Here is a 10,981-nt window from a genome sequence, read left to right as displayed (position 1 = left end):
AGAAGATGGATGGATGGATGGATGGATATATATATGTATGTATGTATGTATGTATGTATTAGAATTTTGCTTTTCACAAATGTTCCCGGTCAAAAACAATGCAGAAGATTTTCTTTAAGATTTAATGCTCTCCTTATTGTTCGAGGAGAAACAATAAGACAATAAGACGAGTAATCTGTTTTCTTATCTCTGACGCACACTCACGCTTTGCATCTGCTATTTCACAATTATCATATACATTAGTCAACACCTGTTTACCCAAAACTTGTTTTAATTAGGACAATCTAAGCGCCATCCTCGTGCAGAAGGAGCAGACTGTTGTGGTTCGCGCATGGATTTTACGCACAGAGGAAGCTATATTGGCAAACCCCTTTCTTAATGCCATACGTGCATTTTTGTGACACTTCACTGTGCTAAAGCGCCGTCTTATTAGTTGTTTTGCGCAAGTGCGATGCCTTTGCGCTGTTTAATCAAAATCCCAGAAGGAGAATGCGTGGGCGCTGAAAGTGTCACAGCAGAGACTGGCAGGGGGTTGCTAACCGAATTGGAGACATTTTTCTTAAGTGTTTGTCGATCAGTGCGAGACATGAGATGTGTTAAAATCCTCATAAAACATCAAACGGTCTGGGAAGCGAATTAAGCACTTAGAATAGACATGACCTGCAAATAGTGGGGACTCTGTGCGTAAACTCACACTAGAGGGAATGTTAAATGTCTTTTTTTTAAACTAACGCATCATTTTATGAGTTATGCAATGTCTTCTGTTTTCACATTCATGCAAAAGTGTTGCACTTAAATTGGAAGGGCGACTCCCCTGCAGAAAACTGTCGATAAGAAGCGTTAAAAGGGACAGCGGAGAGCTTTGATGGGATTTGCTGCCAGTGAAAGCCTGGAAACTGGAGGTCTTTTGAACGGAGTTGTCAGTCAATACCAGTGGGACCTGCACCCCCCCCCTCTCCCCTCCTCTTTGCTCACACACAGGGGCAGCTGGTTGTGAATATAAATAGACCGGTACGCTGGAGTCCCACACAGACTTTTTAAGGAACAGTTGGGGAAACAGGAAAGATGCCCGCGTCGCCAGCTGGATTTGGAAACTTCTTCTTGGAGAGGAACCTCGTAATGCCGGCTGGATATCAGATCCCGGTGCTGGGGTGTCCATCGGGTGTACAGCAGCAGCAGCAGCAGCAGCAACAACAGGCTCAGCATCTGGCAGCTATGGCAGCTGGAGTTCCCATAACATACTCAGGACTGCAGGGATACAACTTTCTCCCTTATCCACACCACAGGCACATCGCGCACATGGTGAGTTCAACTTCCATAAGACATTCTTATAAGACTTCTCGTTTTTCTTTAAATGCACAAAGAAATGTTGTTCCAATCGCAACCCATGCGTGCGCTCTGAATAAACAATTGTTGACCTGTTGCCAAGCTCATCACTTTATATATGGGAAGCAATTAGTGCAAAAAGTCAGTACTTTTTCCAACTGGTATGATGATGAAATAATGCAAAAATCAGTTGTTTTGTTGTTTTTTTAAGTTGGGATTATGTAGAATCATCAAAACCATCATAAGAAGGACATGTAATGTCGAGTAGTGGGGCTGGAATACCAGCAAAAAAGGTTATCAGATGGTAAGCTTTGTTTTTAGGAAGATTCTAGTAAAGAAATTTTATTAAAAATCACTTTCTAAAAAGTTGGGATGCTGCAAAACTCCAACCAAAACACCTAATTTAATCCAATGACTGCCACTTTAAACCCAACCTTCTGACCAGCAAATTACCATTGTTGATTTCATTGAAATACTCTTTTTATGTCATGCAGCTGGTCAGTGAAAGAATGTGGAAATAAAACAAGGAGTCATTTGGTCATTAAACTCAGGTGTTCATTATGCGATGTTAAGAAGCTATTCGGTTTATTAATAAATTTATTTTACTTTTGTTGCTATGAAGAAAATGATCAAAATAATGCCATGAGGTACAGGGTTCTGCTCAACGTGATGCTGTCCTGATAACCATTTTACATGATCATATTTCTCACTAATTGCTTAATGTACATTAGTCTGTAAGCTCGGTGTTTTGTGGAGCAGATGTGGGAAAGCAGTGGAGGAAACGTTTGATGTTTTGTTCACAAGTAACAACAGAAAAGTTAATAATCTGCTCAATTCATATAAAAATAATTACACATAAAATCTGTCTCCTGGCTCAGATACAAGCAGCTAAAATGATAAAATTAGCATTTTAGCTGCTTTATGAGGAATTCTAATAGTATGTGAACACTGGATGTATTTTTAAACCTGGTTTGTGTAAAGTCAAGTGGTCTTAAGGCGCCCATCCCAACAGGAGAAGAAATCCTGCTTTCTCTTTTTGGCTGACTCTGGTTTCTTCCATGTTCTTTAGCTTGTTCTCATGTTCCGTCTTTCTGTCTTCCAGAGCGGTGGCTTTGACCTGAAGGCCGCCTCTTCATATCATCACGCCCTCCTGGCCCGCGGTGGGGTCCTCTACCCTCCCTACCGTCTGGGAGCTGCAGAGGAGCTTGGCAGGGTTGCCAAGGTGGCGACACGTGAGAGCACCGGCGCGCTGAAGGCCTGGCTGAACGAGCACCTGAAGAACCCATACCCGACCAAGGGCGAGAAAATCATGCTGGCCATCATCACTAAGATGAGTCTGACGCAGGTCTCCACCTGGTTCGCCAATGCCAGGCGGCGCCTGAAGAAGGAGAACAGGGTCAGCTGGGCATCCAAAAGCAAATCGGATGAGGAGGACGAGGAGCAGGAGGGGGAGAGTGACGAGGAGGAAGGTCCCCTGCAGAAGTGCAACTTGGAGGAGCGAGATGATGAGGCAGAGCATCATAATGAGCAGGAAGCCGCAGATGAGCCTGAGCCGGAGCGCTCTGCAGCTGCAGAGGAGCGCTTGGAGGTGCAGGAAGCTGGATCAGAGAAGAAACCTGGAAACACCGATTCTGACCACACATCATCTGCTCCAGAAAGCAAAGAGAACATTGTCAGTCAGAAACCCAAAATCTGGTCTTTGGCAGAAACCGCCACCTCAGAGGTCTCAAAGAAACCTGTGGATGGTTTTTACCACCCTGCTGGGAAGCTGTGGGCGGACTGGGCTTCACGAAGCGGACTCTTTGTTCCAGCTTACTACACCACTCATGAAATAGTCTGAACTGATCAGAAGACAGTTAAAAAAAACAAAATTGCACTTTAAACCTTAAAACCTCACAGACTTCCTGAAGTTTGTTATGGTTTAAGAATCTGTTGGGAGACCAAAGACTAAGGATGTTTTGTCACTGTAAATAAATGTAGATGTATTTTTCCACCTGGATGATGTAAATTATATTTCCTTTGTCTAACCATAAAGAAGTATTTTGTTAAAATAAACTTTGGCTTATTCTAAAATTAAAGTGTCTTCATTTGTTCTGACAAGAAAAAGAAAATAGTTTATAAATAAAAGCATAATTTAAAATAAGTGTTTCACTGAGACATCAATATCCATTTTATTATACCTCTAGTCTGATACAAGAAACAATAGTCAGAAAATCATTAACATCTTCATTTTTCTTTGTTTTTTGTATCATAATTTATACATTAGGCATTTATGTGAATGTTTTCATCACAGGATTGTTTGAAAAAAAGTCAACAAAAAAAACATGGTTCACTTAAACCACACATTTACCACTTTTATAAACTATTTCAGAAAATTTCCTTTCATACTTTTTGCATTTTTACTCATGTTATGTAATGATTAAGTATATTTTGCACAATTAACGGTATTTAAAATCAGGAAACTGATTTAACAGTTTTACATTATTAGACTGATAAAATATATACATATATGTGCTGTTTTAATTAGAATGAATTTCCATCTGTGTATTCAAGTCAAAATTAAGTTATATATATATATATAATGTTTTTTATTTTTGGGTAAATATAGTAAAGCAATTGATGCACTGAGCCAAAATGTAGCTATGGATACAGTTTCACAATCAGCACAGGGATTCATTGAAGTTGTTCTAGAAAATGATTTAAAAAATGTTTCATGACTCTATTAAAGACACATTTTAAAGATAATCAAAATTTAGATCACATTTAAATTCCAAAAAACATTATTTTAGAATGGCCTACAGACTCTAACGGGTTCACTTTGAAGCATCAAAGTCTTCAGATCTGAACTTGAAGCAATAGAAGTTCCCACAGAAGACAAAGACTTTGAATAAGAGAGTTCTGCTGTGGTACACAGGTGTTAGGAGTAGATTCTTGATTGGACGTAGATCTGAGGGATTTGGAGACAAAATGAACATTTCAAAGTTTTTCTGATCATCAAACCATTTCTGAACCAGTTGTGGCAGTGTGGGTTAATTTACAAAAAAGAATATACCATTACCCTAAAACGGTCTGATTCAGTTCATACGTCAGTGGTCATAATGTTAAGCCGGATTGGTGTTTCCGTAACGCTTCATATAAAGCTGCAGCTCAGTCCCCGACTAATAGCAACGCACTTGCGCCACTTTGAGGATAAAAGAGGTAACTGCAAGAGAAATAACTCCCCTCACCTAAGCGCTCATATCAAATCGGAATGTATTTAGGTTGGATGGCCTCCTTGCCAATACCCTAATCTTTAGCTTCCACCAATCCTTCCCTTCAGATTTAAGTCAGGATTCTGTCTTCACTCATTCAAAAACAACTCAGAAAAACATACTTCATATTTGATTGTCTCATTTCTTTATGTTGTAATAAACATAATTTTTTGCTCTAGTTTATCTGGTGGTTTAATTTTTCCTGTTAGAATTGCAGCTAATAATGTTATCAAGACAACCAGATATCAATAAAAATAACAATACATAATTCTGCAAGTAACAATAATGGAGAATAGTTTCTTACAGGATGAGCATAGATGTATTATTTGTTAGTTCAAAACACATAATAGCTCAATCTAATTACTACTACCTACAGTTAATTTGATAAACTTATATTACACCAACAAATTTGCTGAACTGAGACTCAAAGTAGTTGTTGCCAAACTGTTTCCTTAGTTACCCCTACATTTTTAAGGTAAAATATCTCTGCTGAAACTATTTGTATCTAGTTTGGGTGAAGTACACACGTCCTCTAAAAACATGAATAAAATTTAATGCAGTTTTTACTATAATAACACAGTGCTTCAGTACGCCAAAAACATGAACAATAGCATTAATGTGTTTCATTGCAACAAGTACAACATCTAAGTACAACAACAGCAAATGATTCAACTTTATGTACATCGATTCAGGAAAATTTACAGGCACATTAGGGTCAATAAATACAGCTTTATCTTCCAGAAAGTCCGTTATGACACAACCGATTCTCCCCAGTTACATCATGAACTGAAGCCGACGGTAGAGGAGCTCGATACTTGTGATTCCTGACGGGGGAGACAGGAAATTTTTCCTTCCTCCTCCACAGAACACACAATTTTTCCGTTCTCACTTCTTCCGTGCTCCCCAGCGGAACCGAAGGACATTGCAGAAAAGCTTCTTGCGTCTTCCTGAGAAGGGATGCTTCTGTCTTCGTTTTCCACTGGAGTCTGTGGTCCAGGAAACAGGGAGGTTTCTTCATTTGGCCCGTATGTTGTTGGTCCAATAACGTCAATAGACTCCTGTGAGAGGGCGAAAGAAAATCAAATAGATGTTTAAAAAAAAAAATAGTACATTCAATCATTTACTGAATAAGAAACCTTTAAATCAACATCTGCTTAGAGCAAAAACTGTTGCTTTTATGTATTTAAAACCTCTGGTGGAAGTCTGAGCTTGAATCAAAGTTTGATTTTAATTTTAATAGCATTAAGATGTTTCGGTTTTCTTTTTGGTTAAAAATTATAGGCTATTCACAGGTTCACGCTTTAACTGGTCCAATGCTGTATGCCTAATTGTTTTCTAATTAAAGACAAAAAACAAGTACAGCTTTAATTACATATGGTTTAATTTAAAGAGACACTTTTTGTATCTAAAGGTAAAACAATTTTCTACATTGAAGCAAAAAAAAACAAAACAAAAACAAAAAAACAACAAAGCCCTAAAAAATAAAAATAAAAAGTACACCAATAGTTTTAAACAATAGCAAATTTTGCTGGACAATAAATTGTCCTAGTAATTATTGCAATAAACTGAAATATTATTATTTTGAAATAATTTTCAAGTAACATATTGACAACGGCATAATAATACAAGTATATAATCAAATAATAATCGAAGACCAACAAATTTGAATTTTGTAAAGAACTTAACACTGGAACTGGAAATGTAGTCACATTTTTGGATTTTTCAGTGTGAGATTATGCTACTGCATTAAAAATATATTATTTCATTAAGCTTTATATATCTGGAAAGAGTTTTACAGAGTTAAGGTTTAATACCTACTTTATACTGTGAGTCGCATCAATATTTGGTCAATTTATACATATGTAATTTTGGAGTTTACTGATTTATCAACAGCTTTAATATGCTTGACAATATCTCTAATGTTGCTTTATGATGCTCCTCCGATATTATAAAAGTCACTTGTTATTTTCTCTTTATATTTTATGCTGGATGTGTTATTGTTGGGTATTAGTGGTTCCCACTCTAGTTTATAAACATTATATTTAGAAAACACAAATAATATTTCCATTACTTAACGTACATCTAATTATTTTTTTAAATAAAACAGACAAAGCAGTCAGCTACCACCTAAATGTATACACATATTTATTCAAACAAGCAATTTGAAATAAAACTTATATTTACCAATTTTTTCTCCTTCTCTGGATTCGATTTACCTAGAATGAAAAGAGACAAAAAAACATTTTAAGTGTTTGATCAACACTATTAACAGCACGGTGTGAACTTTCAGAGTGAAGCTTACATTGGCAATACAGAAACACTCCAAATACACAACATGCAGCTAGAAAGATTCCCATCACAGTGACAACTATGATATGGGCCCGGCTGTTCTTTACTGTAAAAGAAGCAGACAGGAAAAAGCAACAATTAGATACTGACAGATAAAGTCATATCTAACAACGTCAGTCATCTTACTTATTTACATTTTTAATGTAGGAAGTTAAAAGGCTTGTTTTCCATTTCATAAAAGAATACGTAGAGTGGAACCCTTGTATTCGAGGGGTTTATGGACTGCAGCTGAAATTTGCAACTACATGACAAAATATACCTTAATATTTATTATCCATTAAGCCAATCAATGCAAAGGAAAATGTAAGGCACTCCTGGATTGGCTGGTTTGCAAATACAAACCATTTAACCAAGATATTTCAGCCTCCCAAGGTGCATTTTATTTTGAAAAACCCCTGAATCCTGAATGACAAACAGGCAGAGGTATTTTTTAACTTTTCGTCTGTTCCACACATAGAAGTAATCTAAATAATACACTAGTAAAACACACTGCTGCTCCCAACCTCGGGATCACATTACTAACAGGTTTACAGGCCTGTGTCAGTGAGAAAGTTTCGTTCTGAGCAACTCGACAAAATTTCTAACCACAGAGGCAACAGATAAATGTAAGGTAAGGGTGAGAAACCTCTGAGACACACAAAACTCACCACATATGGTGTCGGATCGGTTGGTTCCAGCTACTTCAGTAGTATAATCCGACGAACACCTGGAAAGAGTTTTACAGGGTTAAGATTTAATTCCTACTTGATACTGTGAGTCACATCAATATCTGGCCAATTTGTGAAATCCTAACTCTTTGTATGCACAGTGATAACTCATGAACCATGAAGTTCAGTGTATACTATTGGGATTTTATGTAATAGAATGACACAAAGTAGTAAAATATTGCTTTATATTTCAAGCTGGTTTTAGTTTTGTACTTCGACTACCACCTCTTTGCAACCCTGGCTGGATATTTAAGTTAATTGTTCTTGCTGGAAGGTGAACCTCATTCATTAGACTCAAGTCTTTACAGCTTCTAATGGGTTTTCTTCCAGGATAGACAAATATTTATTATATTTTCCCCAATTCCTTCCAAATGATAGCATTCCAACAGCATTATGCTGCCACTACCACTGTGTCTCAGTGTTGTATCATAATACAATGCAGTGAAATTGAGAATACGACGTTAAATAGTTTTTAAGTAGCCCAGCATGTTGCTTTAGGACCTTGCAGCAACATACTGTGTTGCACGAAGTCCAAATAATTCAATTTCCAAATTTCTATGCCCCATAAAATGCATTTTGTAAGTTTTAAACAGTACACAATGGCATTTTTTAAACAAATGTTTTCTTTTTCTGGTCGTGTCATACTCTTTCAATTTTTAGATGTGCAATGATCAGTGATTGGAATGCAGTTTTATAACCTGAGTGCTTAAAACTTGTCCACAAATTTATATCCACAACTTTAGAGTAAAATAAAAGAGGAACCACTTATTTATCTACTTATATTTGACACATTAGCTCAAAATTGATACTAAATGATTAAATAATTAAACTAGTGAGTGAAAAAGAGAGATCACAGTAGTCACCACAGTCAAAATTCACAACATATACATCAGTAAATGAATTTTGTGACCCTCATTGAATTAGAAAAGTATTCCAAGTGTTGTTGTCTCAATTTGTGGGCATCAGCACTTACTTTGTGTGTTCAATGCAGCGGCCATACATGGAGGTTTCATTGGAAAATGTCCCCTCCACACATGGTTGGCACACTGTGTCATCTTTTTCATTCCCTGAAAGTCAAGGGTAATTATTTTTAAAAAACTGTGCCAAGAGGAAAAGAAAACTGTTAATTGTTGTATTAAAAAATTACGTAATTTAAACATTTCTGCCGCACCTGCAGACAGAACTCCTTCTCCTGGCCCACACTGCTTGTGCGGCACGCAGGTCAAACAACTTTCACTTGAGCAGTGAAACCCTTGTTCACACTTGCAGACAGCTTTCGTCTTACTGTCATGGACTCCAATTTGCATGTTTTTATCTGAAAGAAAAAGGGCCACACTTTTAAAAGACATGTAGTGAAAGAAAATACAAATGTGTGTGAAATGTGCAAAGGTCTTACTTGGATCACAATATGGCTGGGCTTCACACCGTTTTTCAGTGGTGTGCGTCTCCTGATATTCATCCGGGCCGCATGGCTCACATGTTGGATTTTCACAGTCTTTCATCGTCATTTTTGTTCCTGCAAAACAAGTTATGGGACAGTGATTTATTTCCTTAACCACACATGAAAAAATCAACTTATTCTGACAGGGAGGATCAGCATAACCTGTTCCTACCCAATAGTGACAAACAACTCCCAACATATCCTCTGCAACTTATTTTCTAGCATCCTTGCTCCTCCAGTGCATTATTCTGACTACATTAGCACAACAATGGGACCCACATCTGCTGTTATTGAGGTACTTGTGGTATTGGCTGGATTTAGTGCAACTCCATCACTGCTAACATGCTGCACACAGAGTAAATAGTGCTAATGATATGCCAGTGCAAACATAACCCCAAAGTTTTCATACAGCAGGCTTCAAGTCTATCACAGCTATAATATTTCTTAAAATTTATCAAGGGTTTTCTGGCCATATGGTAGAGTCCTGCATGATTCTAAGCTTTTCCAGTGTGAACCCACCTAATTTAAAATAAATGTGTCATTAATATGGTCCTTGATGGCAGACTGAGGAGATAATTCAACTTTGTCAACAAGATGCATTTAACAAAAATGTAGGATACTGATCCTTTATGGTTGGAGTTTTCCATCTTTGTTTTAATTACCTCACAAAGGACAAAGAAAGAATGTTCAATGTGGGGTGAAGGTTTTTAGTATTTATGTTTTTAGTATGGCTTTGACTGCCATAAGACATGGGAACCAGATGGATGGTGGAGTAATGGATGGACCTTTTTTGTATTTTCTCTAAAGGTTGTTGTGTCATAGAACTTTGGAACCCCACACTGGACTACGCTTATCATGCAGGAGAAAAGAATACTGTCTCTTTCAGACATCTTTAAGGAGGAGTCTGAAACATTCAGAACCAAACCCCACAGGGAGGATTTGGAAATTCCCAAAGTCTGGGAAAGCGAAAGGGAAGGACTAGAGGAAAAGTAAATGAAAGCAAAAGTGAGGGCTTCTGCAGCTGGTGTAATGGCGTCATTGTGCCATCATGTCAGCAGAGCCTCTTCATATCTACTGTATTAATATCATATATGAACTCCAACCTATAGAACAACAAGGCGAGACGAAACGACGTTTCCAGACTTGTTACATACCTGGTCCACACTTCATGCAGCACTGTCCATTTTCGCCATACTGTGTTGTAGGGTCGCATAAGAGATCAGCGGCGCTCATGCCCTGCAAAGCAAAAAAAACAAACAAAAAAAAAAAACACTCTGTAATTATTAAACTCGTGTCCTCATGTGATCTCTGGCGCAGTTTCTGTTGGTAATTGACTGTAGCTTCACTTCCTCAGTCCACACGGCTAGGGCCGGGGTGGAAAGTCCCAACAATTCAACCTATTCAAAGCTCCAGGGACAGCAGCTGCAGGGTTTTTCTCTTGTTTTTCTTGCTGCCAATAACGTTATTTTACGTGTTAGGTTTCACTCACGGATCCCAGCGTCGAAAGTGAAACTAAAAGACCCTCCACCCCGCCCCTCCTCCTACAAGCGGCGCTTTCAGCGAGAATGGACACAAATCAGCCTAAATGACCAACATTAAAGTGATGCATTAGCGTTCACGTTAAATAATGATTTATAAACATCATAAAAGACTAGATCTGAAATAAAGTCGGAAAGAACGATGTTCTTCGTGCTGTCTTCGGTTTATAACCTTCCGCTTTTTCAACTACGCAATAAACGAATGAGCGTATTTATTATTATTACTCACCATAAGGACGCCGATAAGCAGCAACTGGAATCCAAACATGTTGATAAAACCAGACGGAGTCTCTCACTCTGTAGCTCCTTCAGACCAACTGTGCAGATTTGCCTGTATGCTCCTGGTGTATAGTTACTAAGAAAGGGGGA

The 10,981-nt window shown here is 37.8% G+C and overlaps 2 protein-coding genes across 2 annotated transcripts; one reads left to right on the top strand and one right to left on the bottom strand.

The window, feature by feature from the left end:
* Window positions 1–241: 241 nt before the first annotated feature.
* On the top strand, window positions 242–3,191 carry irx7 (iroquois homeobox 7). The gene is made up of 2 exons (XM_007570786.2): window positions 242–1,302; window positions 2,429–3,191. The coding sequence occupies exons 1-2, from the start codon at window positions 1,066–1,068 to the stop codon at window positions 3,164–3,166; spliced, it is 975 nt and encodes a 324-aa protein (XP_007570848.1). The 5' UTR covers window positions 242–1,065; the 3' UTR covers window positions 3,167–3,191.
* A 1,919-nt stretch (window positions 3,192–5,110) lies between these two features.
* cd40 (CD40 molecule, TNF receptor superfamily member 5) lies at window positions 5,111–10,981 on the bottom strand. The gene is made up of 9 exons (XM_007570748.2): window positions 10,842–10,981; window positions 10,229–10,310; window positions 9,030–9,149; window positions 8,805–8,948; window positions 8,607–8,700; window positions 7,574–7,632; window positions 6,880–6,972; window positions 6,762–6,793; window positions 5,111–5,635 (listed from the first exon to the last, which is right to left on the bottom strand). The coding sequence occupies exons 1-9, from the start codon at window positions 10,878–10,880 to the stop codon at window positions 5,357–5,359; spliced, it is 942 nt and encodes a 313-aa protein (XP_007570810.1). The 5' UTR covers window positions 10,881–10,981; the 3' UTR covers window positions 5,111–5,356.

Source organism: Poecilia formosa, unplaced genomic scaffold (assembly GCF_000485575.1).
Source record: "Poecilia formosa unplaced genomic scaffold, Poecilia_formosa-5.1.2 Scaffold268, whole genome shotgun sequence".
Taxonomy (NCBI): Eukaryota; Metazoa; Chordata; class Actinopteri; order Cyprinodontiformes; family Poeciliidae; genus Poecilia; species Poecilia formosa.
This window is presented reverse-complemented; position numbering and strand designations above follow the sequence as displayed.